At 39.9% G+C, this 27,475-nt stretch overlaps 1 protein-coding gene across 4 annotated transcripts; it reads left to right on the top strand.

The window, feature by feature from the left end:
* Positions 1 to 4,446: 4,446 nt before the first annotated feature.
* mroh1 (maestro heat-like repeat family member 1) lies at positions 4,447 to 27,108 on the top strand. 4 transcript variants are annotated; one of them, XM_016673098.1, is made up of 45 exons: positions 4,447 to 4,612; positions 5,746 to 5,850; positions 5,996 to 6,141; positions 6,823 to 6,954; positions 7,051 to 7,213; positions 7,674 to 7,772; positions 7,968 to 8,119; positions 8,658 to 8,798; positions 8,885 to 8,977; positions 9,925 to 10,003; positions 10,354 to 10,467; positions 10,563 to 10,636; positions 11,085 to 11,207; positions 11,617 to 11,727; positions 11,832 to 11,976; positions 12,423 to 12,463; positions 12,790 to 12,931; positions 13,032 to 13,090; positions 13,199 to 13,306; positions 14,065 to 14,184; positions 14,265 to 14,387; positions 14,472 to 14,618; positions 15,233 to 15,259; positions 16,403 to 16,525; positions 16,633 to 16,712; positions 17,293 to 17,434; positions 17,542 to 17,637; positions 17,925 to 18,029; positions 18,229 to 18,364; positions 18,459 to 18,571; positions 18,919 to 19,071; positions 19,170 to 19,226; positions 20,139 to 20,236; positions 20,361 to 20,526; positions 20,686 to 20,855; positions 21,666 to 21,803; positions 22,002 to 22,116; positions 22,325 to 22,471; positions 22,544 to 22,610; positions 22,697 to 22,818; positions 23,447 to 23,596; positions 23,687 to 23,821; positions 24,018 to 24,120; positions 25,043 to 25,108; positions 25,184 to 27,108. In XM_016673098.1, exons 2-45 carry the CDS (start codon positions 5,829 to 5,831, stop codon positions 25,258 to 25,260), a joined length of 4,920 nt encoding a protein of 1,639 aa, XP_016528584.1. In that variant the 5' UTR covers positions 4,447 to 4,612; positions 5,746 to 5,828; the 3' UTR covers positions 25,261 to 27,108. The 4 variants fall into 4 exon arrangements, with proteins under 4 accessions (XP_016528584.1, XP_007552540.1, XP_016528557.1 ...); XM_007552478.2 differs by having other exon boundaries at positions 5,740 to 5,850; positions 13,038 to 13,090; XM_016673071.1 differs by having other exon boundaries at positions 5,740 to 5,850.
* Positions 27,109 to 27,475: the final 367 nt, after the last annotated feature.

Here is a 27,475-nt window from a genome sequence, read left to right as displayed (position 1 = left end):
ATCCCATCACTTGGAGTTGCAATGTTGCCATTTCGTATGACTGTGTTTTTTGAAGCACAGAGAACTTCAATTACAGCTTTTTGGGGAACCAATGACTTCTTTGGCATCTGTTTAGCAAAATTATAAAAAATCTTGTTAGTTAAATATGTTGAAATATTTCAAATAACATGGCAAAGAATCAATAGGTTATAGCAGCTGTGTGAAGCTGACACCGCACCCACACCGAAAAATCCAGCAAATAGTCTGAGTGGTTAGTGCTCCGTCTGTGCAGGTTTGTGCCGTTAAATTTTTTGTTTCTGCAGCTTTAGTTTCTGGGATATTAAAAATTATATTTTAGGTCATCCAGAGTTCACCATCCCCCTATCTTGCTCCAAAACAAACCAAAGTGGGCTACTTCGTTAGTGCTCCATTTGTGCCGTTAAAATTTTTGTTTGTGCAGCTTTAGTTTCTGGGATATTAAAAATTATTTTTTAGGTCATCCAGAGTGGATGTGGTGAGTATTCCTGACACTCCACCTTGGTTAAGTGGAAAAGCTGAAGTTGATTTAAGCTTATTGGAAAAAGGCAGACAAACAGAAAAAAAAGAGGTGGAAAGGTATATAAATAAAGAATATGCTGGAGTATTTACAAGTATATACAGATGCTTCTAAATTGTTAAATGATAAAATTGGAATAGCATTTATAATTCCGGACTTAAATATTATGAAAAATAAGAGTAACAGATAGATTGACAGTTTACACGGGTGAGCTAATGGCTATATTAATGGCTCTAGAATGGAGTGAGGAAACGAGAAAGAAGGAAATATTGATTTGTTCAGATTCAAGTAGTGCATTAATAAGTATTTTAGAACAGAATTCAGAAACAAGACAAGATATATTGGATATTAATCAATCAATTTTTAGAATTAAAAAATATGAATCCTGGGTTAAGTTAATTTGGATTCCTGCTCATATTGGAATAGTAGGAAATGAGTTGGCGGATAAATTTGCTAAGAGTGCAGCAAAAAGGGATAATGTTGAGGTTAATATCAAAATAAGCAAAAATGAGGTCAAGAGTATAAGTAAATTATATATTAAAAAGAAATGGCAGGAACTATGAGATAGAGAAGAAAAGGCAAGATTTTATTATAGCATTCAAAAAAAGTAGGGGAATGTAGGGAAGGTAATAATAGGAATAAAAAAGAAAAGGATGTTATATCCAGTTTAAGGTTTGATAGTACTTTGAAAATAATTAATAAACATAGTACAGGTTTGTGTAGTTATTGTGGAGAGTCAGAAACAGTGCCGCATATTTTTCTAGAATGTAATAAGTATAGTCGGGAAAGAAAGGTGTTAATGAGTTAAATAGAAATAAAAATAAATTAGATATTAAAAATTTGCTGCATGGTTGTGCTGTGGTGGTGCAGGGGTTAAGCACAACCCACATATGGAGGCCTTAGTCCTCCATGCAGCTGTCGCAGGTTCGTTTCCTGGCCTTGGCGACCTTTGCTGCATGTCTTCCCCCTTCTCTCATTACCTACTTTCCTGTCAATTAACTTTTGAATAAAGGCCACTAGAGCCCCCAGCCCCCAAAAAATTGCTGCAAAAATCGTCTGAGGATGTAGTATTTAACAGCATTTTTAGTTTTCTTAGGAAGTCGGGTATTATGGGAAGATTATAGTGGTAGGACATCTAATCTATACTCCAGTCTGGAAGGTAGCGGTAATGCACCTATATAAGTTGTTTGCCAACCGCCATAAAACAAGAAGAAGACGACGACGACGACGACTGCGCTGGGTTTACACCTGTGCGGCAGTGAAGGAGGCCTGCTGATGCTGTGTAGAGCTACGCAGGTTTGTGTTAGAATCATGGCAGCAAAACGCAAATAACTTTTCAGTTTTTCCCCCAAACTAACCGACTGAGTTGAGTAAAGCTGTTGGATGCAGGTAATGGTAGCTAAAAGATGACTAGCTAATATCATAATATCACATCACCTTAAGCTTAACAAGCTTGATGTTGTCTATGTTCGGCTACGTACATTCATTTTGCCCCCCAAAAAGTCGATTCCCCCACCCACTAACATTGTTCAAAAAGGCAGCTATAAGTAATCCATAGGGGGGCCCAGAAAATGTTTGGAAACCACTGAGGGGGGGCAGGTGAAAAAGTTTGGGAACCACTGCCTTAAGCTAACACGCGCGTGCCTCATGCTGACATTCAGATTCAACATTTTATCATATTTATCCCAGCATAAGATGTCCCAAACATACCTCAATAATGTTAACAATCATGTTCATTACGTATCGGCTTTCTGCTTAGCACGGAACTAACCTGTTTTAACAGGAGAAATAAGTGAGCCCCACGGTGTTGTTGCGCTGGTAGCTCTCATCTGAATGGAGGGTAGCTTTTTCAACACAGAAATGTTGCACCGTCAGTCCCATAATGTCCCCCTTCTGCCATCTAGCGGGGCATTTGTGCTGCTGCATGACATTGCTTCAAAAATTTCCAAACAAGGTAAAATCTGAAACTAAAATCACAATTAGTTGTGATTTTAGTGGTCATACTTTGTGACCACATACTTTGGTCACAAAGTATGAGATCATACTTTGTGGGGGTCACACAGATATCTAAATATTCAAGAATGTGGCCAACTGGCTATGTTGTGTTTTGGTTTAAGTAGTTTTTGATGGTGCTGTTGTTGCAGGCCCTCAGTTTCTTGAGTTTTTTTTTTTGTTTTTTTTTTTTGCCAGATGTGGATTTTTCAGGAAGGTTTGACAGTTCTACATCTCTTCACCTTCCTTTGTTCTCTTTGTTTTTGGATGTTTCTGTCTGTTAATAGTTTTTTCTTCCTAAGTTCGAGGATATTTTTTTTATTATTCTTATGTTAGCGGATCCAATCGTCTCCCTTTTTACTGGTGTGTTAACTCATTTTTAATTTTATCATATTTTTCACCATATGACGGTTCTTAATCTAATCTCAATCAATGCCGAGGTCATAACATACTTCACAAAAGCACCACTGTATTAGAGTTTCTCTGCAAAAAAAAAAAAGAGCCCTGCTATGATTCAGGAATCACATTTAGTGCACAAAGATGTGGGTTGACTAGCCAATAAATGTTATCATTCTATTGCAACTTCTTCTGCAGTAACAAAACGTAAGAGGGTAATGGTTGTGTGTAAACGCAAACTAAACAGAGTCGGCCACGTTCCCCACCTCCATTGACTTATCAGAGTTGTGGCCACAAGGTTGTCAGTACCTGTTTTAGGAGCAACCCTAGAATCAGCTGGTGGGCAGCTGTCAGAAGTAATGGATGCTGTCAAGCTGAAAATAGAGAGCTATCAGGTCTTTTTGGTCTGTGGGACCCTGGAAGCAGCTGATGGCTACTGGCAGTCCAAGCGACATGCAGCTCAGGTGGTCGCTAAAGCAAAAACTTGGGCATGGAAGAAAGTCACAGAGGCCATGGAGAATGACTTGGGCAGAGTACTTCGAAGACCTCCTCAATCCCACCACCGCATCTTCCACTGAGGAAGTGGAGCCTGAGGACTCTGGATCACGTTCTTTTGAGTTGACCACGGTGAGAGGCGCAGAGAAGGAGTGGGCATACTTTTTGCCTCCCATCTTGATGCCTGTATGTTGGGGTTCCCTCCAGTGAAGAGGGAACTCCGTCTACTTGTGGGGGGTACGGGTTTTGACTGTTGTTCGTACTTATGTGACAATTGGCAGTTTGTTTTGAGCATTTTTAAGATCAACATTTCTTTAAGCCGAATATTAGTGACTAAAAATTAAAGAGGGAAATGAGAGCCTATCGAGGCTGATCCAGATTTCCTGTCATGCTGTAGTTTGCATGTGATGTTGCACAATTGTCAAATGATTTCAAATTGCTGCACCGTCATTCAACAGACATTGAGGATGACAGAATCTTTAAAGCTCTTTGTCCAGTGTTTGTTTTAAGATCTTGAGAGTGTTTGCCTTGGAGGGAGTGGATTTTGTTCAGCTGAGTCAAACAGTTAAATGACTCATTGAAAAATGATGTAGCAATCACTGTTTCTGGTTTAAATAGGTTTACATCCAGCTTTTGTCTTGAATGACTTTTAGTATCTTTGCTCTGTCAGAATATATATATATATATATTTTATTTCCAATAAGTTAAAGTTTGAATAGGAGAAAAACAAGAGGACAGTTGTTTTTAATATTTTCAAGCGTATTTTTCACAATTGTTCTATTTATTTCCCAATATTAAATATGCAGCCACAAAAACAAATAAAGAAAAAAGAATTGGAACAGCTAATCTGTATTCATAACAACAGATGGTTTTAACGCAGTGCTGTTAATACATCTGGACTATTCTCTGATAAAAGACAAATGCAGTAACATGTTATATTTCACAAGAATGATTCATTTCATCACAGAAAGCAGCAGCAGCAGCAGCTTTATGTGTCTTAGTGCTGGGTGGAGGGAACGCCCCCCGGTCAGCCTCCTGCTTTCCTGCTGACAAGAAGCACATGACCAGGCGTGTTTACACCTGCAAACACGTACTCGTTACGCACACCGTGACGGTCCCGTTGCCTGTCTGTCAAGCCAAGACAAAGATTTGACCTTGTGTCAGGACGTGATTCGCTTTGGGGACGCTCTCTCGGTGAGTGGGTTCTGTGTAAATTAGCCTCATTGTCTCTGGTTGTCCTCCTCCTTTGAGGAAACGGCTAGCTTCTCTTCCGTAGCAGCAGCTGCTAGGCTAGTGTGCTAACCTGTCAGAGGGTTTACTGCAGCACCTTTACTGTCCTACTAATTTAAAACTGTCTCTTTAACAACATTTTTTTTTTACCACAAAATACTATATTTCTGACATAGGAGTGCAGAGTATGTTTGTCTTTTAATGTCATATAGTGTTTGCGCTCCAGCAACTATATCGGAGCTGCTTGTCTTAATTTATAGGGACTTTGAATGGATTTTGGGAGAAAACTCGTGTGATATCTGCGATTTTTTTGTTTTCTAGATAAATACAGTTAAACTGTAATGGCCGTTTCCACTCATTGTTCAGTATTTAAAGTGTGTGTAAGCTGTCACGCAGGTTTGTCGTATGGAAGCATTACCTGCTGTGTGAGCTCTAATCAGTAGAAGCTGCACAGTTTGCCTGTCCGCTTCAGTAATAACTTGGTTTACATGCATCTTAGCACAACTAATAAGACATTACTTATTTGCTGCTGTCTTTTCCAGTTTTGCAAACTAATTTAAAAAAATAACTATGTGCTCAAGCGTTAGGAAATCTGTTGTTTATATAAAACTTTAGAAAGCTACAAACCCGTTTTTAATGTGAAAAGGGATGTTTGATGCATCTTTATGAGGTTGGCAGCCACATATTTATAAACCAGAGATCAGAATTGGTTAGTTTTCTCTTGTTCTGTTCCGATTGGTGACATGAACTTCCTCCATTCAAAGTCAGTGAAAGCATCAACCTACTGAATATATTTAAAAGCGCTTTTTGCATTTCATAGAAGCAAGGTTAGGGAAGCGGTCCGATGCATGTACGAAGATGATCTTTTGATTCCTTTTATTTCTGTTTGATTCAGAACAACTCTCTTTATGAAAAAAGGTACAGCAGATTTGTTTTTTCTCTTTTGTGCTGTAATCCATTGGAGTAAAAACTAGAATGAACAAGGAAAACCAGAAATCTGGTGGTAGTCTGGAATAAACTGATTGATGGAGCTGTAATTCTTGCCAACAATCTCTCCCTGTATTAATGGTAGTTTGCATTTTGTTTCTCAGCTCCAGGGAGCCTCTGCTCGTCTGTCCCCAGCAGAAAGTGTCCAGCTTCGCTCACTGGTTTCAGGAAGCCTGTCTTCTTGACGGCTACCATGGATGACACAGACGTAGAACGTACGTTTTTTTTTTATGCTAAAGTCTTTCTTTGTCACAACGTTTTAAATCGAAATGTTCTGACTTAAGTTTTCCGTTCTCATTTACATGTAAGTACAAGTCCGCCTGACATATTTGTTTCTTCTGCTGTTTTTTTAATCCGCAGAGGTGACACTGGCTCTGCTAGATGCAGCCAATGATAAGGACTCTGAGGTCCAGGATCAGGTCAGAAAGTCTATGTTGACTCTGGGAAAACAGCAGCCAGACCGAGTGCTGGCCATGTGCCAGGACTACCTCCTGAAACATCCCAAGGTAAAACTTCAGGATATTCAGTGTTTGTCTTGAAATTTTGTCCCATCATTAGGCGTAAATTAAATGAGATGGAGCTGGACAACTTCTAAAACGTTTCTTTTTTTTTTATTATCTAAACTTCTGCAAATTGGTTGTTGCTGATGTTTGCTTTGAGACACCTGGTGACATATAAATGAGGAAATGAAACTGTGTCAAAGCTGCTTCAGAAGCACCAGAGGTTTCACTGTGTAATCTTGAAAACAGCATCAAAAGATAAACTATAGAGTGAAGAATAGACGTGATTTGATATAACGTGTCATTTTATTGGTCCGCAGGTTTTAATTCAGCCTTTTGTTTCTAGCACAACTGAACACATCAAGTTGAAACGTAATGTTTGAGGTTCAAATATGGAACGTCAATAGATTCAGCTTATTTTTACATTAGTCCAGGGCTCTGACTCAGCTCATGACTGTATAATAGCGATCCATCTTATCACACCACCACAGCTATCGATCTCGCCATCTTTGGTTCACTGTGACACATTGCAATCAGGAAGTTTTAGACGACATGCTTGGTGCAACACGCAAAGCAGAGGAAGGCATTTTACGCGACACACTCTGTATTGCAAATGTATTTCTTGGAATCTTCACATATTTTTATGCCTTCCTCATAATCTGCTCTCCCTTGGTTTTCCTCTTGCAGCTGGTAGTGAGTCACAGAGTCGTGGTTCTTCAGACCATTGAGCTGATTGTTGGCTGCAGGATAGAGGAGATCAGTGCTCCCCGAATAAAAAGCATCATCTCCCTCGCTTCAGAGGAAATGACCAGATCCAAGGTGAAATGGCTGCTCCTTTATTTTTATTTACACAAAATAAATAACATCCACTGATAATAATGTTTTGCTCTCATCGCGCCCTCTTGGTTGCCTAAGGATGTCGTTCCTGACTGGCAGCAGGCGGCCAGTAACATCTTGGTTGCCGTGGGGAACAAACACATCAACGACATCATGGAGGAGATACTGAGCAAGTTCCAGCCAGGCTTCCTACCTCACTTCTTTGTGGTTCAAACACTGGCCAACCTCTCTGACTCAAACGGTGAGACACATGAAAGGGGGAAGAAACATTTCAGTCTCCGATGAGGTAACCACCACAGAGTGGCTCACGTGAGCCAACTCGCCAGCCACTGACCAGGAAGTCACAGCTCTGGCAGGAAAGCAGTGAGTGACTGTTAGGAGAAGAACAGGAACCTGTTTAACCTGCCCAGAAACGTTCCCACCGTTTGGTTTTTTACTAGAATGAGTCGGTTCCACTGACAAGAAGACTCACTCAAACGTTCCTACACCTCTGAGAGATTATCCTGCCATGGAAAAGGAAATGTCTGAATGCTATTAAACATATTATAAAAGATTGTATCATGAGGAACTCGTAGGAAGTCTTTGTTGTTTCCTCCAAAAGCTTTCTTGCAAAGTCCCAAATAGGACTCATTCCAGTGCTGTAAAAAAGATTATTTTCAGTGGTTTTATTCTTTTAATTTCTCAATATTTCTATTTTCTAGTTTATGGGATGGTGCCATTCCTGAATGCCATCTTGGGAACCATGTTGCCAATGCTGGCCATGGCCAAACAGGACAACATGAAGTGGGTATTTTCATCCGGTAAGAACCTCCCACCATTCAGTTCACGTCTCATCTTAAAAGAACTGACTAAGAACTTCAAACATTTGTTCTCTGATGTTCTGTATAATAACGATGGAACACAAAGTGACACCTTCAGCGTTTCCTCCTCCTCCTGCTCTGTTCATGCTTGTCGCTCTCTCTCCTGCTGTTTTCCTCCTCATGCTCTCCTGGCAGCGCTGTGTCATTTCAGTGACAGCATCCTGGAGTACCTGGCCAACCTGGACAAAGCTCCAGATCCCACAGTCAGAAAAGACACATTCTCCGGTGAAATCTACGCAGCTTTTGACATTCTCTTCAATAACTGGTTACAAAGCAGGGAGCCCAAGGTAAAGGATACTCCAGATCAATTCAGACAGTTGAACAAAATGACATAAAATACATCAGCCTACAAACACAACCTATAGGTAGCATAACGTATATTTGGGGTGTAATTAGGACGATTTTTATCCTGTAGTAAAGTAAAAGTCCCAAAGAAACACAAGAGTCCTCTGTTTGTAATGAGTCTGCATTAATGAGTGCTGCTGAGTAACAGCCCCTCCACTGTTCTCCTTAATTGAAGTCGATGTTGGTTCCATTTAGAGACTTCCTGACAGTCGACCAGATGCTCACAGAGTGACGCAAGTTTTCTCTTTTCTTTATAACTTATTAGGTTTTTTTCGGTCAGTAGATTTTTTTTTTTTTTAACTGGTGACTTGAAGACGTGTCCCAGTGCTACCGTGATTTTTCATTTGCTTTATTTAACTTGTAAATAAAGTTAGCTGGTATGCTGGTAGTCTCTTCTGATTTCCTCCCTTGCGGAGCGGCGAATGTGCAGTCCGTCTCATCTGTCACCTCGTATCCTGCCTGTCTTTGTGTGTCCTCCAGCTGAGGCTGACAGTGGGTGAGGCGGTGGGCTCCATGTGTCACCTGATGGCCAGTGACAAACTGGAGGAGCAGCTGCCCAGAATCATCCCCACCATCGTGTCCCTGTACAAGAAAAACACCGAGCACTACGTCATCAGTAAGGTGGGCGCAAACGCTCCGAAACAGTCAGGTTGTTGACTGCAACAAGTTTAGCTTGAAGCTAAGAGTCTTCCCTTTGGTCCGAACAGAGCTTGTGCCAAGTCCTGGAAGCGTCGGTCAACATGGGCAGCAGAGTCCTGGAGACGCAGCTGGACGGGCTCCTCTTGACTCTGCATCAGCAGGTAAAGACACGTCAACGCCAGGTTAGGCGCCGCGACTCCAATTTGAGTGATCCTGGTCGTTGCCTTTAGTTGCATCACATGTCGTGTCACTGTAGTCATAGTCATGTGGTTTCATGGACTTTGACAGCACTTGAATAATGCTTGTTATTGCAGAAATTTACCACAAATGACTGAATGGATGTGCAGAAAATCTGTAAACATTGTAAAAGTGCCTTTTCTTCTTTTTTTTTTTTTTGCCTTTTGTCAACAAAGCAAAGTTGTTTGACCAGAAGTTAAAAAAATGGACACAGCATAGAGAAGTGTGATTGGTATGTCACGGCTTTCTTGTTCACATTATCATTGAAGAGATAATTTGTCATTGAATTTGTAGCTTTATTACCTGGTTTTGTAACTCAATAATCAAATCTTTGTCAGATCAGTGCCTGAACCATATATGAGCTCTGGGTTATGATGACAATACTTTACGATATGCAGGTTATTAATAAGCGACACAGACTTGAAGGTTGTGTTTTAAGATGAAGTCAAATTATGCATTGAAATATAACAAGATATTTAAAAGGACTTTTCTGAAACACGTCCTCAAAAACACAACTTAGTTCTTAGTTAGTTGAGGCTATAAGAGAGATTAAGACTTAAAACAGAAAAAAAAAATGTATAATCTGTTTTCTTATATAATGTAATAGGACACGACAGTCATTATTACTGTCTCACTCTAAGCGAAGCCTCCTTGCTAATTTAAAAAATAAGTGAACTTTCACAGCAGGACGGCTGGAATAAAAGCTCCAAATTCTTCTTTTATTATAATTCTTAAAGAAAAATCAGAATGGGTTGTGATTGGTATAGGCACTTTACAAAACAATTGAATGTAAAATTAGTACATCTTTAAGTACATCCGTTTGCATTAAATTAGTTGTGATCTCGTGTACCTTTTCCTTCGTCTCCTGCAGGTTTCTGCTCCTGTCGATTACAGCGACCCTCCTACTGTCAAGAACCACAACGAAGTCTTGCGTTGCTTCAGCTTGCTCGGTACTGGTTCTGTTTTTATTTCTATATATGTATTAAAATGTGAAGGGTGATTACAGTGTCTATATGGCAAAGTTTAAACCCCATCCAACCGGCTGATCTATCGGATGTAGCTCTACGGAGTCACAAGTGCAGTAATGAGATCATGCATTAGTGTGTTGGCTCTGTCTCCTCCACATAATCTCGTTAACTGTGAAAGTTGCTCCACAACTTCTCCCATTTCACTTACTTGCTTGTTTTTTTCTGGCTTGAACTATTTCTATTTAGTTATTTATTTTATTAATATCTGTACTTTTTTTGTCAACTTTGTCCATCTCGCTGTTTTATTCCTTTGCTTGCTCCTCTCCCACTAGCCAACTCTTTTCCCGACCGGCTGGTCATGTACGTTCTGCAGAGGTTGGAGAATAGCAACGAGCGCAGCAGGATGGGCTCCCTGGCTGTGCTTCGTCACCTCATAAACTCCTCCTGTAAGGAAAATGCTACAACCACACGCCACAAATTTCATTTTTTTTAACATGGCTTTTATGAATACGTTCACCTCTTATGTGCATGCGTGTTGCAGCTTCTACAATGGAGAGCAAAAAGCTTCTGATTCTGGCCAGCATTAGACAGCCGATGGCAGACCACAGCAACAAGGTAACATCATAACGGTGCAAAGAGAGATTCATTTTATTCTGGGGGACAGCCTGTCCTTTTTTCTTTTGGTCAGGGTTCTTGATGGAAAAATATGGAGTTTGAAGTATTTTCCATGTGTGCCTAAGTATGGAAAATATTTTGTAGACTATTTCCGTTTTCACAGTTGGCACAACAAACATCTAAGATCTAATTTGCGCCAATCACACTGCTTTAAAACTTTTCTTAATATGGAAGATAAAACTCCATATAAACTCTCAGATATGGATGGATAGAGATCAGTCTATCAATGATGATTGTAGAAATATTCAGTTCAGAATGAACTTTTGTCCTTACATTTTTCAAAAAGGCCAGAAGGTGGGAAAAGTTTGAAATTTTGACAATGATAAACAGTATTTCCATTGCTGCATATTGCCTTGTATCTGAGCATCTGGATTTGTCTGTTTTGCAGGTGAAGAAGCGTGTGGTCCAGGTGATCAGCGCCATGGCCCATCATGGGTACCTGGAATTGGAGGGAGGGGAATTACTGGTCCGATTCATAGTTCAAAACTGTGCTCTGCACGACACATACCAGGTAAAAAAAAAAAAAAACTTGAAACATCTGTTCCAGCTTTCCACTTTTGTTTTGAGTGGAATTTAATGGATCCGACTAAAAAATTAATGTAAAAAATTGTGTGATGGATCATGTTCCACCAAAGCTGATTTGGCACAAAAACGAAGACGGCAGATTTACAAGCAGACACTCGCAGTAAAATAAAGCAACAAAATCATTAGTGCTGCATATATGAGATCTGCAGATGGCAGGAGATAAAAATGTACCTAATCAGCTCAATGGTCCTGCTAAGATTAAAGTTGTTTAATGACTCTTAAAGCTAACTAATTAACAATGTCTAGACAAAAGTTGGTTCTTTTATATCTTTTTGCACTTTTTATGAAAGTAAAATGTATTCCTATGAATATTTGCTCCTCTGTGTGTCCCAAAGTCCCACCAAAGAGCAACCAGCGATCCAGAGGAGGTGACCAATGAGGCACTAAGGACGATGTGTGACAGCACCCTCCATCTCCTCACCACCACCGTCGGCCGCCTCGCTGACGTAAATGTCTAAATGTCTCTGTCTGATCTGTTCATGGATAATGAATGCTGATATTCCTACCATGAATTTACTTTTTTTTTTTTTTTTTTTTTTTTTGTTTGAAGGTGCTTTGGCCCAAGCTGCTGTACTACCTGACGCCTTCACAGTTCAGCAATGCCACGACTCCCCTCTGCAAGAGTCTCATCGTGTTGGGGAACAAGAAAAAAAGCAACCAGGAGCCCAGCTTTAAGATTGATTTTACACAGGAGGGTTAGTATGCTGCTTTTACTGATCAGTAAAACAAATTACACTGTTATCACCCTCTGACATCGTGACGAATGTGTGCTGTTATTTAATCAGAAAAGCAACAATTATTGTTGCTTTTCTGCTTCTAAAACAATGTTGATATTTACATTTGTCCTATCTTTAATATTTATTTCTAGTCATTTTGAAAAAAAAACAGATTATTAACTTTTGCTGAGGAAAATCTTTGCAATTTTCAGGCTATAATTTCTTGATATACTTTGATATCGGTGCTGTGAAATACATTTTCTCTGCTCATTTGGTGTAGGTGTAAAATGTGCAAAAAAAATAACAAATTCTAATAAGTATTGGAAGTAAATCTTCAAACAGAAAAAAGTGTTTCTGACAGTTTGTCTTGTTCTTCTGATGAATTTCACGTTCACACATTCTTCTCTTTTTCTCCTCGCCACCAGTTAATCTCCCATCTCCTCAAACTCTAATGATCAGACTGCTGGTAAGTCAATTTGCACATTACAAATGAGCCATAAGCTCATATGCTAAAAGAAGGATTTGCATATGTTTCTTCTCGGCATGTAGAGTGTAAAATAGAGGCTGTAGAAAACTAATTATTAAGTATCAGGAACAGATTGTGATTGAATGGGGGAAAATTAATTGCGGTACATATTTGTCTTTCTGACTAAGTCTTGGTTACATTCTGCAGGATACCATGACTTCCTTCTATGTGATATCTGATTTATTTTTTTTTCTCCTAGCCTGTTTAGGCCTCCAACTATAGATGTTTTGAAACTATTTTTACAGAACGGTGTCACTGTGTTCTAGGTCAACGCAGCGTTTCCTTTTAATAGCAGAGGCCATGGACCGCCGTCGCTCTCGCTCCTACAGATCCTCAGCATCAACATTCACCCCAAAACGGAAACGGTCTGGGAGAAGGAAATTCCTCCTCTGCTTTCGCTGCTAGAGGGTGCGGAAACTGTTTCTTTATTCATTTGATTAGATTGTAGTAAAGTGTGCAGGTTTTCATTTTGTCTGATCACACTTTACCTGCCTTGTGTTATTGTTATTATCAGAGTCAACAGCAGAGAGTCTGGATAAGAAGAAGTGGGATGAGAAGCTACTTGAGGTGGGTTTTTATTGTCAATAATGTGAACTTCTGCCAATAACTATTAGCCTTTTGTGTGTGACTAGATGTTAGCAGAATCGATATTTAGCTGTCTGAAATTGCCCCCAGCTCTTGTCTCAAACCCTGACGTCGATTGAAGATGACAAGTGGGTTTGTCAGTTTGCTGCTGAAGCAACAAGATACCTCTCGACATACAACAACGCCCTGGAGGAGAAGGTATTGTGTGTGTAATAAGCTTTATTTTCATGTGTCTAAAATTAAGGCCTTGAAATATAAGTTGGTGTTAAATTTTATCGTGGCTGGATAATTTAATGTCTTTTTTTTTTTCTCTCTCTCTCACAACTTTTCTGTCAGACAAAAAAGTTTGAGTTGCACACAAACATCTTCATTGCATTCTGTGACTCCAGGGTAACTTCCTGCTAATGTACCCTTGCTAGCCAGCTGGCTAGCTAGCTTTTTCATCCTTATTGTGGGCCCAACACCGAGTTCACAGTTTTTGCTATACTTGATTGTAATGCAAGTTCGCCTGATTGTCCCCTCTTTTGCTTTTTCTGTCTTAAATATCATTCAAGGTGTCATTAAAAGTCTTAAAAAGCCTTAAAGTTGACTTGCTGTAATCTACAGATACCCTGTTTGAGTCTGGGGGTTTGTTAACTTCCCGTTTTGGAGAAGCTACTGACATGCCACACAGTAAACGTGTTATAAAAGTCAAAAGCTAAGGCTTTATAAGATTTCCAATAAAGTCTCTGAACTCACTACATAATTTGTAAAAGGATATTAAAGGGTCACTAGACAAAGTATTGAAGTTCTATAACCTAAATGTTTATGAAAGACTTGTTAAGATTGCATATTTGTATTTTACAGGGTGTGGTGCAAAATATGTTGACATCTATGATTGTGCAAACTCAACATTTATAAGGGATGTAAAACTGTCTAATAAAGAGCAGAAAACAAATCCCTTCCTTCTCTCGTAGAGCTTCCTGTACCGATGCATCGGAGTGACTCTCCAGCAGTGTTTCAATAAGGAGGTTGTGAAGAAGCAGCTACAGGAAGTCCTCCTCGCAGCGCGACACAATGACGCAATTGAAAGAGAGGTAAATGAAACACAAAACAGGTTATATCCATCATTAATTTCTGCTTTACATCAGTCTAACTTTTAACTTTCCATCCTCAGGGGGTGGCGATGGGCGTCGGTCTGTGTGCCAACAGCCATTTAGAGGGAACATTGGCCAAGCTTGATGAGTTTGGCAAATCGGACGCTTTCAAAAAGTCGCCGAGCATCTTCAACCTGCTCAAAGTACAAACCGTGAAACCCCCTCAAATGGGAAACGTTTTGTCCGGGTTCCTGCAAAGAGTTTTACCGTCCGCTCTCTTGCCACAGGAGCGTAATGAAGTTGAGGTGGAGAAGGTGAAGAGCACATTAATCCTGTGCTACGGCCACGTGGCGCTGAACGCGCCTCCGGAGAAGATTCTCAGCCGCATCGATCAGGACATCTTACGCTGCATCAGTAAACACTTCAACACCAAGGTACGGAGCGTGCTGGGAGAAAGAGGCAGCGATTACGAAACCAGCAGATAATTCGGATAAGTTCCTCCCTGTGATGACAGTAGTATTTATTATCAGTGAACAGTGGCTTTGTCTAAGCTCCTCTTTGTTGTGGGAAGTACTGCAGGTCACTTCTGTGCTGCTGAACTGAAGTGACTGTTCACAGCAAGATGCTGGTTGTTTAGATAAAGATTTATGTTTATACATAATTTTGTAACGTGCTTGTAATAAATGCAGGACACATTTAGTGACCAGTTTTGCATTCATTGCAAAAAAAAAAGGGAAAAAATCCTGGAGCTGGCCTGCAACATCTGACCAGCATCATTATATGATTCAGATCAACATTTAGCTTCTGATTAGACGGATATTTCAAGACTAGGCATGCCATCATTCATTTAATCCTTCTCTAGTTGTATGTTTATTCAGCATAAGATGTCATGAACAGTTTATAAAGGTAGTAACGGTTTGTTTTTTTGTGCTATTATCCCGTCACACTTTGGGTTATTTCTGATCATGTCACCTTTCAGCCTAAAAAGCATAGAATTTATTGAGAATTTGTACATGACCTTATTACGTTGTCACCTCTTTTTATGCAGGTTCTTGGGATTAAAGTAGAGACAAAGGTATAGTTACAGGGTTAAAGGGTTTTGTTTTGTTTCTTCTGTTTGTTTCATCTTGCTCCTCTGAGTTTTCCTCTCCGGGTAATTTTGCTAAATCCTTGCCTGACAGCTCTAAAGTCAGCTTGATCTTAATGAAACAATCGCATTTCCTTTAAGCTTTTGCTGACCTTGCTTTAATATTTGTGAAAGGTCCACAGTAAACAAATGATTAATTATTGATTAACTAAACAGTGGTTGGGTATAGACCTGATGATAATTAGAGGCATGCATTCATATCACTTTATGTACATCTATTTATTTATTTTTTGACACCAGGTGTCAGTAGAGTGACGAAGGTCTTCATTGTTACTAAAATGTAACTAAATTCAATTTAGAAAATACCCTGTCTCCACTTTAGATCATGTACAAAGGAAATAGCCAGTTATTGTATCATTAATCATCACTTTGAACATTTTATTTTTTAAAATCATGATAGTAACTGTGATCTGTTGTGACAATAAGCTCTAATAAGACGATGTTTACAAACGGTAATCTTACGATTGGAGCTAAACGCAGTCAAAGCCATATCGGCAATTCAAACTGCAATATATTGTTTAAGTTTACATATGTATTTTTTTTTTTACATTTATTATTGCTTCAATAGAAGCCTACATTCCTCACATCTCTCATCATATCTCATGCCATTCTCAACCTCATTTCATAAATATCTACATTTCTTCCTTGACCCTGCTCTTTCTTTTTTGTCTTGGTAGTTGCTTAAAGGTGGACTGCTCTTAAATTACTCATCAGTGACTCACCCTCAGTGTGAAATGCTCTTGTGATTTCTTAACTCTTCATTTCTCCGAGGCTTTAGGCTCATCCGATGCTTTTTTTTAAAATTATTTTATTTTAGACGGGGAGCCTGCAATTGATCTGCTGTTTTTAGAAATCACTTCTAATTCTGCAATGATGATTTCAGATTTCTCTCCATCTTTGGGCATGGAGGATCAATCTACAACAGCATTTTTGGATTGATTAAAGTGATCGCTTTGCTGGGTGCTTTGCTCTTACGGTTGCGTTCACTATTAATAAAAATCAGTCTGCTGGAGTAGATGTTGTGTATGATTCCTCTGCTTGTTGTTTTTGTCGGTCTTTGCCTTGGTTCAGGACCTGACTATGAAGCTCAGTTTGATCCAGAGCGTTGGGCTCATAGCCAGAGCCATCAGCAGATGTGTGAAGAAACAAGGCTACATCTTCTCGCGCAAGCAGGAGCTCATCACCGTCATGCTGGTCGGTATTATTACCATTTACCAGCTAACTTGTAGTTTCATTGAAATTACTGTAATATTTACCTTTATTATTTTTTTTAATTCCTGTCTTCTGATTTCACGGCTCAGGATTTTATGAAGTCAGAGCCGTCTGACTCGTTAAAGACTCCAGTACGCCCCCTGGTGATGACAACCTGTGCCAACCTCATGTATCCTTTATTTCTCTGTGTTTACCGTGTCGTGTTGCAGAAATACAATTGAACGATGATCCACATTTTCTAAAATGTTAAACAGCAAAAAGCTGTTTTACATTTTAGATGTGTAAATGGCATTAACTGTTGCTGTTGTTGTTTTGCCATATGGTAAAAAAAAATATATATTTTTGTAAAATCCTGATTTTATTACAGTAATTCTGCAATGAAAAAAACAAAGGGCATTCCCAGTGCTGGTCATATCTGCACCACTGACACAATGTGTCACACCATGCGGCTTTCATGGTAATGTTGCTCTGAAACATTAATAGTAACTATATTACATTAATATATTATTGTCATGTTGTTTATTAAAACCAGTAATCATTTCCTCCCTTCTGTACGAGCCAAAGGAGGAAAATAAAACTGAAATGTCTGAGGTGGAGAATAAAGCTAAATTCATAGATTTTTGTCTCCCACAATCTCTCTTCGTTGTCAGCAGTTTCGGATCCTTCATGATCTAATGTCGCCATATCGGCCCGCAGGTGTGTGCGCTCGCTTTCTTCCAGAGTTTAATCTTTAACTGCGAGTGCTTCAGGTCCCTGGACCCTCCGCTAAGTGAGAACGAGAGCTTTGACTTGCTCAAGGTGTGTGTAAACGGCGTGCTCTCCCTGCCGCCCGACACACACACTCCAGAGAAAACTAAAGACGAGGAGATCCTCGACCCCAAGCAGAGAAAGGTGACTCGCAGATGAAACGTGCTGCTTGGGTTGATATTGGTCTGTCTCAGTCACTTTGTTTTATTTTTAAAATAAAACATAAAAACACTCTTGTCTCATCCCTCTAGGTTTTGTACAGAGACACACTGGCTGCTTTGCAGGAGCTTCTGAGGAGCATACTGGCCAGGGATCCCAGTCCGGACGGCTTGCAGGGAATCTTTAAGGTGAAGCCTGATGTTTGTTCTCATCACTGCAGCTTCGTCTTTATGTATTCATGCCGGTGGCGTGTTGCTGTTCTGTTTTGATCTTGATTGGCTGAATCTGTGGTGGTTATCCTTGTTTAGACAATACAGTTGCAAAGAGAAGAGAAAATATGTTTTTATTATAGCCAGTCAGTGAAGTGAATGATGTATCATCCTTCTTTTGTGTTCACACATACGTTTAAAGTTTGCCTTGCGTTGCTTTTGTGTGTTAATTTTACCTTCAGACGTTTTGTTCTCATCCTTTGCAGCACATTGAGTCGTGGCTGGGCTCTGTACACGACCATGAGAGGGAGAGGGCCATTACAGCCACCTCTAACCTGCTGACTTACTACCTGGAGAGCCTGACCGTCAAGGTGCACATCAACACGTCACACAGAGGGCCACATGCATCCTTAAACATCTTAATGATCAAGTCTTAACAGATCTGCCATTTCTTTAGGCTTCTTTTTATTGCACAGCCCACACGTTTTTGTGATTTAAAATTTGTCTCTTATGTTGTTTCTCTTTGGTTGAACTAACAGCTGTTTCATTTCGCTCTCCCCACGTCTGCAGTGCATGGTGTCTTTCCACAACCTGGGAGCTCTGCTGGGCCGGCTGTCTCCCCGCTGCTCTGACCCTCTGCCGGCTGTACGCGCCGCGGCTGTCGACTGCATTTACACGCTACTTTCTATACAGCTGCGATACGAAGGTACCCACGCTCACCCTTATGATACATGACAGTTTTACAGAGGCTTCAGGTATTTGCACTGTAATATAGGTATATTTTTTTCTGTGTTTCCTAGGATTCTCCTTGGACTATAGAGATGAAGGCGTTGAAGGTCTGCTGCCTCTGAAAGAAGCTCTGGAGAACCCGGACCATTCAGTGCTTTACAAGACCTGTTCAGATCTCACTAAGGTGAATGTGGATGCAGTGTTGTTGTGCCATGCAGTCACAGCCATGCAGTTAATTAAAAACAGGAGTAGTACATAGTTCTGTGTTACTGTGTTAATATTATTTATTTGAACTGTAGCTTAAAGCAGCTGGTTGCACTAGGTTTAATTTACAGGGATGAAAGAAAAATGATGTACTTTCCCATGCATTTTGTTTTTGTCCTCTTAATTATGCCAAAGGCATACATTGAATTTTGGGATGTTAATGGAATAAAGTGTTGACATATCAGCATGTTTAATATTCCTGCCAAGTGAATTATGAACCTGAAAAGCTCAGCGGTGTGTAACTGCATGTTCTCCTGCGTGTGTCAGGTGATGAGTAAGCGTCTGCCTCAGCAGCAGCTGACGACGCTGGTCTTCATGTTGTTTGAAGGGCTGGTCGACAGTCAGGCCAACTGCTGCAGAGCTTCGTCCGTCATCTTGAACACTCTGCTGAAAAACCGGGGAGCCGGATTACAAGAGCTGGTAAACACACGGGAACACACACTCGGCCACGTTAGGGCCGCTGACGTCTAACGTCGTGAGGTGACGTAACGCGTGGCGTGTGTGTGCCGGCTCTGCAGGTCCCAGAAATGTTGGAGGTTCTGCATGTGCGTCTCCAAAGCATTACAGAGGAGCAGGTACTAACTTGTTACATTTATGTTTTTGTGCACTTGCTTCGTTTGTTTCCACGTCTGGTCCGCCTAACATTTTACGCGTCTTTCTAGACTCTGTGGTCTAGATGGACACATAATTAGAGCTTTCAAGAAAACAGCCGTGTTTTATTATTTTATCAACGAATTTTAAGCAGTTTTATCTGTATTTTGCCAAATTGCGTTAATGTGTGAAGAAAGTCCAATATTATTAAGAACTCATCGACTGCACAGACCCCCATTTATTCCTATTATAACAGTTTAATTTGTAGTTATATTGATATATTTTGCCCACCTGTTTAGATTTGCTATTGAGCCATAATAAAGGAAACGCCAACCAATATTTTGATGTGTAATGACGGCACTTGTTTCAGTTGTTGATGACTTTGTACTTTTTGTGTTTTTATCATGGAAGGTAATTTTATTTATATAGCACATTTTCAGCACCAAGGCAATTCAAAGTGCTTTACGTAAATTAAAAGTAAATGCAAACAAAATAACAAACCAAAGGAAAGAGCAAAAGAAGAAAAATAATGTAATAATGTTGATCCAAAGTAAATAAACTAGACACTCCTGTTCAAGGTTGCTAGATAAATATAAATAAGTCTAATTCCTTTTCTGGATTGGAAGAATGTGAGTCTAAAAAGTAGTTGCTAAGGCATTTTTTCTTTATTCTAAGTTTGTTATAATCCCTGTTCAGGGTTAGAACAGTGGGAATCTCTGCATAGCAATCCAACAGTATAACGTACCACCTTGAACTGCCTTGTTCTGGAAAACTGCAATACAAATAAACTTGGCTGATGATCTTAATGTTTCCTGAAGTAAAAATGAGTTTGGCACCCCTGACCTGAAGTCATAATGAATGTTTTTGTTGTGATTATTTTATTTTTACATTTAAAGGTGAGAGTAGCAGTGGGACAGACTGTACTGATCCTGGCTTCTCAGCATCTGCAGACTGTTATCAACACTCTAGTTAACCAACCTCTTCCATATGACAGGTACACAAAACCACCTGCAGTAAAATGCTTCATTCTTCTAAATACTCATGTTTTATTTGTATTTGTTTCACCCTTTTATTTTTTGAATTAATCTGTTGGTGTTAAAAAATTTCTGCTTCCTCAGCTGGACCAGCGAGATGTGGATGGCGATGGGAGCAGATCCCATCGTAGCCAATCAGATCATGGAGATGGTGATGGAGAAGCTTGTCATCACAGCACCCTACGTTGACAAGAAGGAGTCGATGATGAGGGGAGGCATGACTAAAGTGGCCACCAATCAGCCACTGGCAGTAAGTGGGACATCCAGTTTGGAAATATCCCAGCGCTGATTGTTATAAAGTCTAAAGCAGATTGTGTGGTGTGAAATTAAATCTAGTCTGGAGCAAAATAGAGTCAACTTTATGTGTGGAAGACGGCGGTGATGCATCGATGCGTGTTTATGTGTCCAGATGACGTGCGGCCTAAAGGAGCTGCTGTTGAACGGTCAGGCTCAGGAGCCAGCGGTCAGCCTGTTCCCGCAGCTCTTCTCCTGCCTCACCGTCAGACTGGGAGCGAGCGTCGGAGTCATGCCACCCAAAGACAACAACCACAAGCACTCTGGCTCCCTGCATGTAGCGGGGTACGTAGCTCTGGATTGTTTTTATTTATGTACTTTAAAATGGCCTTTAAAAATCCAAAGAGCCTTTTTACTTGTCTAGAGATGGAGGTAAACCAGCCTGTCTCGTGTTTTTTATGTCTATACACTTATTTTTATACATATTTACTATAGTAAATTTGTTCATTGTGAAATAAAGTTTTGTTTTCTTTCCCCATCACTTTTTTTTTTTTGCAAAAAAAAAACCCATTAAATTAAAATTTCTTACCAACCTCTCCACCTACCCTTTCCAATTTATTCACATCTTAAGTTGGAAATTCACTACATCATTTTAATTTCAATTCATTCACTCATTTTCCTCTAATAGCATTATCAATGGCACTCCCAATGTAAAAAAAAGTCACTCTTTCATATAAAATTCTTTCACATTTGGTAGAATTTAATAAAGAAGGTTTTACTTGGTTTTAATTAGGTTTTGGTTTTAAAATCAAAGACAAACGACAAATCTTTTTACAAAAAAACGGGATAAAATGCGTTTTCTAGAAAAACGAGGCTTTTCTAGAAAACCCTCTTGAAGAAATAAAGCATATTTTAGAGCAAAGATTCTTGTAATATTATCATACTGCTGTGAATAGCCTGTGCAGATACTCCATAAAAGCAGAAAACATGAAAGAGGCCTTTTACAGTTCCCTTATATTTATCAATAATCCTCGTTTATTTCCGTGTATCGTTTGGTCGAAGTTATTCAGCGCCGCCGTTAGCAGCACGGTGCTGTGGAGCCGCTGGCCGCAGACTGGTTGTTTTACTTTAGTGAAGATATATTTTGTGTTGCAGGGTTGCAGCCGAGGCTCTGAGGATCCTGTTGGCCCGAGCTCAGCTGGACGAGGTGATGAAACGACTCGATGAAGACAATGCCTGGGATGCAATGAAGGAGCTGAATACACACGTTACCGGGGTAACGCTACTAGCAAGGTAAGCACACGGAAACAAAAGCTAGCTGGACAATAAAAGAAAAATTCAAATAAATCTTAGCTACACAGAAGTTCAGTGTTTATATTTAGACCTTTTATTATGAGCAGAGGATCTGCTCATAATAACGAAATTATGTCATTTTTCCACTCTATATTCTGTTCTGACTTGTACTTTTGGTTATGTTTGTCTTGTTTATAGAGCAATGGCGAAGCATGCTGGTCCCAGGCTGCCTGCAATCGTAGAGAGTCTCTGTCCGTCCCTCAACAACATCTACGAATGCCAGAGGATTACCGTCACTGCTTTCTTTTCCGAGGTGAGAAACTGTTTGAAAATCGCCAACACGCACGCTAACTTTTAACGCCGACGCTTTCTGCTGATGTAGCTTTGATGACTTGGCCGACAAAGAAACGATTTAACTAAAGACGGAGAATCGCGTCACAGGAAGCGCTGATCACTTTTGTTCGGTAACAGATGAAGTTTGCGTTCGTTATTTTTCCCTCCGGCTCGTTTCCTGCGTCCAGCTGCTGAACCATCACGTGGCGACTGAGCTGCTGCTGATAGACGTCCTGATGAACAACATGATGGAGAGGATTTCGGATCCCTGCTGCACCGTTCGCATGCTGGCTGTGCGAGGACTCGGCAACATAGCAGTGGGATCGCCAGAAAAGGTGAAAGGTCAACCAGGCCAGCGTTGGCACGCTGAGGTGGCTGTAGCCTAACTCGTCGCTCTCTCCTGTCAGGTGAATAAATACGCCAAGGAGCTGCTTGCAGCCATGAGCTCAGGAATGGAGGAGAAAGACGATCCAGGTGAGCGAAGAACAGCAGTTTGGTTGAGGTGATGTTTTGTTTTACGTCTGATTGGAAACCGACTGGTTATTTACGGTTTTTCTCAGGTAAACTGATCACCCTGGAGGCCATGTCCGGTCTGTCTAAAGTTCTTCTTTACCTGGACAAGAACAACGTCCACTTACTGGTGGTCTACATCTTCATGAAGATTAGACCCTTCTTAGAAAGTGTAAGTTGATAAAACCCTTTATGAAATTGTTTTTAAAAACTAATGAGGTCATTCTCACCCTTACTCAGGATTTGCTCCTGTCCAAGTCAGTTTAGGTTTATATTAATCCATATCAGACATGAATTAAAGGACAAACATTATTAACCTTAAAAATAAAAATTCCCTTGGCTTCCCTTTCTTACTTTATTAAAATTGCTCATTAATTTTGGACATTTGCCTCATTCTATGCATAATATTTTACAGATTTTTAAAACGATCCTATTTAACATATTATTGTTTTGCTTCTTTTTACTGAACAGCATATTTTTTTTATCAACATGCCACCTAGAGCTGCACAATGATAGAAAAATATTTGATAACGATACTATTTCCTAAATATATTACTGCTATGCAGAAAGTGAAACGATTGCAGTTCAGTGCATTGTGCTGTTGTATTTTTTTACACTAAACATGAGTCATACTTTAGATCTTTGTCTTAAGATACCTTTTTGTTCTCCTGCCCTAATGATGTGTATTTTCTGCTGAATCATCACCTGTGTCAGCTGAAGTTTTTCAGACCTGAGCAGGTCTCAGCTCTACATTGAGGCCCACGATCTTAACGGATCCATCTGGCCGCATATTTGTGCAGGACAACGACGACATCCGTTGCGCTTCCATCCTCCTAATGGGCAACCTGTCCAAGTTCGGCTCGGGAGAGCAGGTTTTCAAAGACCAGATCCACAATGTCCTGGTCAGCTTGCTGTTGCACCTGGTGGACCCAAACGCTCAAGTGGTGAAGGTACAGGAGGACACGAAACAACTTAAGCTGCCGCTTTAACCTTTATGTTCACAAATCTCCTCGGCTGCAAATCGATGTTGAATTTTTCAGGCGTGTAAATATGCGATGCGAGTGTGTGCTCCTGTCGTCGGGTCGGAGCAGATCACAGCCATGTTTCAGAACCACCTGCACGAGGACAAGAGTTTGCACTACGGAGAGTTCATCAACGATCTCACAAAGTACCTGGTGAGACGGGTTTCAGCCGCTTTTATTTACAAATATTTGCTTCTCTGTTTGGAAAAAAAAAAAAAAAAACAAACATCGAAGCGTTAGTCTTTTTGCAGAATATTCTCGAGTTGCTCTAAAGGAGTCGTCGTTATGACGTTGTTGTACCAGCAGACAGTATGTTTGTTGTGATCAGTGGTGATTTTGTTGCTTGTAGATTCAGGACTTTCCCGGCATGCTGAACTTCTACCACATCTCCGTCATCCAGTTCTTCAAGAGCAACTGGGCTGAAGTCAGAGCTGCAGCGGCCATGTTTATAGGTACAGCAGCTTTCTGCATTACTGTAAACATTAGTTCCTAACAATGAAACAGAACTAATTCAGTTTTTGGTCATGAGGGAAATGCCTATGCATCTCAGTTAAACAGAATATCATCGAGAAGGTAAATCATTTCTGTTCTCAAACGTTGATGGTTGTGGCTTGCAGCAGATGAAAACCCCAAAGTTGGCTTCAGAAAATTAGGATATTGCGTAGATTACGTTCCTTCTGGGTTTTAGGTGAGTAGAGTTTGCAGGCCAGTCCAACACAGGGATTTCATGTTTCTGTTGCCAGACAATATGGCCGAAAAACTTATCACAATTTAAATGTTTTAAATCAGTCTATTGATAATTATTGATTCGTATTTTGTTTTAAATATTTGAAATACTGCAAAATGGGTGACGTGACCATTCTTGTTTCACCCACAGTTTCCTCTCAAGCTCTTGTACTGATTTTCTCCTTTGATTTCATGCCGCCATTTTGTATTTTTCAGCAGTTATGGGACATGATGGTGAAACCACACGTCTGTCTGCAGGTTTCCTGCGAAAGTCTCAATCAAAGTTTCAGGAGATTCAGTATAAAGAAGCACTCATCAGTGGAACCTATGCTAGAAAATGTCATGAAGATTAAAAACTCTACCACACTTTTTCCTTCCACTCACCTTTCCATTCAAGTGCTTGTACACAGAATTTAACAACCAGCTGGTTTTCGTCGTGTCAGCCCTCCTCCTGTCTCTCCCATTACGATGTAGCTCATAACATTGGGAAGGAAAGAACATTTCCTCCCTAATATCCTTACTTTTATTCATCTTTATATATTTCTAATTCTCTGAGGAAACAGGATTTTGGCAAAAGGCTCTGACAAACATCAGCTGATGCATATCAGTTTAATTAAAACCATTATTCTGGTCCATGTCCACCGTTAGGGTTCCTCCTGGGGAACATTCAGCAGGAGCACCTCTCTCACCTCAACATGGGCACCATCTCCAAAGGTGAGTTCAGCAGCTACCTTTAAGTCAACAGGGTTGATTTAAAGGCTCACAGGTTCATTGTGTCTGTGCGTACAGGTTTAGTGGTGCTGCTGCAGGATCCGGATCCTGTGGTGAGGGCAAAGGCAGCTGAAGCTATGGGACACTTCCACTGACACCTGGACAATCAGCTGTGGAAAAGACTGAGAGGTTAAAAAAAAAGTCTGCATTGGTCAACTAGATCTGAGTAATACATTCAATAAAAAAACCAAAATTCAGGAAATAAAAAAAATGTAGTTTACAAAGCAACCTGCACGCCGTAAAATGTGTAGCCTTCATATAAAGCGATCCTTATAACTTGATCTCGACATCTATTGAAACCAAACTGGAACAAGACAGAAGAGAACAAATAACCAGTCTTATTTATATGATCATATCAACCTATGAAGAGAGAAAACTCGTTGTCATTAAAAAAAAACAAAAAAAAATGCACATTCAGTTAAGAATCAGCAGTTTCTTTTGTTTCATTCCGATACTTGAAAGACGTGATGTATAAAATGTATTTTAGCGACCAACAACTGTGTCTATAGTGTTTACTGTTCAGTGTGGTAATACCAGAAATGCATTGTGTTCCTAACACTGAAATATACAATATGAAGTTATTCCAAAGGTGAATGTGTTCAAAAATGAATATTTTATGTAGTATCTTTCAATATTACATCGTCATGCAAGTGGTATTTGTTTGCAGATGATACTTTAGCATCAGTTTGGCTTGTAGCTTATCGTTGTCATCACATCGTCGCTCTGCAGAAGTACAACAGATGGACGATTCAGAATTAAATTGGTTTATTGCGGTTCTGCTCAGTGGTTCATTTTCAGTAGCTATTAGATAATCCAGCAATAAGTAAACAGCAGCTAATCAATGGCTGCTTTTTTGATAACTAGCATGTTTTTGCTTCTTATACATTATATATACAATGGGTTTGTTTAGAACAGACATGTCGGGCCAGCAAGATGTTGAACTCTTTTAGTTTCATGCCCTCTGGTTTATTAATGCCACACAGCATTAATACATGTTTTTAAATGCTACATCTGACAGTCCTGTGGGACATCTTGGGTGTGTTTCCCAGAATCAGCCTCATCAGTCTGGATTATTCTGTTTCAATCCACACTGCCACTTTCCTGCGTACATTTCTTGGAATCGGCTCACAAACAATTCCCAGCAATCTGCGTAACTCATAAGCACACTCGGTCATATTTTTAGATCATTACATCTGAGCCAGTTAAAACAAATTATTAGCAACTCTTAGCTAACCGCTTGGTGAGGCAGAATATCCCAGCATAGCCATACTCTCACCTGTGCCAAATGTCTGTTATTTCTTATTACATTAAAACTGTAGAAATAATCAAAATAACTTCCAATTTTTAGTTTTCTCTCATTTAAGACACTTTTTCCTTCCCGGTAGTAAATGAATTAAAGTGTTAGAATGGAAAGGAGTACATTGTTTGCTGTAAAGTATACCTCTGAATTATCTGTTGCACTTTGACCTCTGGCATGCAGTCCCTGATCTCAGAGCTTCCTGGCAAGCTGCCGTTAAATCCCATTGGTTACAAGTTAGATGAGCAGCTGCTGCTTTCATTGTTTCTACCTGCTCTTGGTGATTTCTCTGTGGTGAAACCTGAAGGATAGTTTAGTCTATTTCCGTTTGTTTGTTTGCCACACCACCAACTTGTCACAATGACAACAAGCCAAATGTTGATTTGAATGTTGCATCTCAAATTTTCTCCAAAACGGGGCTCATGTCTTAGTATTTTTAACACTAGGGTTTAAGATCAATTGTACTTTTTTGTTTTGTTGTGTTTTTTTTTTTTTAACATGTTGAATGTTTAGTGAGGTGTATCTCTAACGATGGTACTATTTCAAATAAATAAATATGCTGATGTGTGGATGTCTATTTTCTTGTGCTACAGAAGAGCGAGATGACAATGTCATTTATTGTGTTGAAAATAAAGGAGCTAAAAGATTCGTGTGTGTAACAGTTTATTTTTTTTGTTATTGAAATTTTCACTGAAATAATGTGAATTTCTGCAGTGCAGAGATCAACACAGTATTTTAAATGGCACCATGAATTACAACCTTGAATGGATTACAATGTAAAACTGTTAAATTCTCCTTTTTCTTTCATGTGTTCACTACAGTGAACCACTGGGACATCTTTGTAAAACCTCATAAAATGAGTGAGTGTTATGAAACCTTGGTCGATTCAAGATCCCTCTCTGAGACTAATTATTTTCCGATAAGCATCCAGTGATGGCCTTCTTACTTGAATGACATGCATGTCTTTCCCATATTGCACATGAAAATATGAATACCGTATCACAACGTTCTTT

This window comes from Poecilia formosa, unplaced genomic scaffold, assembly GCF_000485575.1.
Source record: "Poecilia formosa unplaced genomic scaffold, Poecilia_formosa-5.1.2 Scaffold0, whole genome shotgun sequence".
Classification (NCBI taxonomy): Eukaryota; Metazoa; Chordata; class Actinopteri; order Cyprinodontiformes; family Poeciliidae; genus Poecilia; species Poecilia formosa.
Note: the sequence above shows the minus strand (reverse complement) of the source record. Positions and strands in the feature narration are given on the sequence as shown.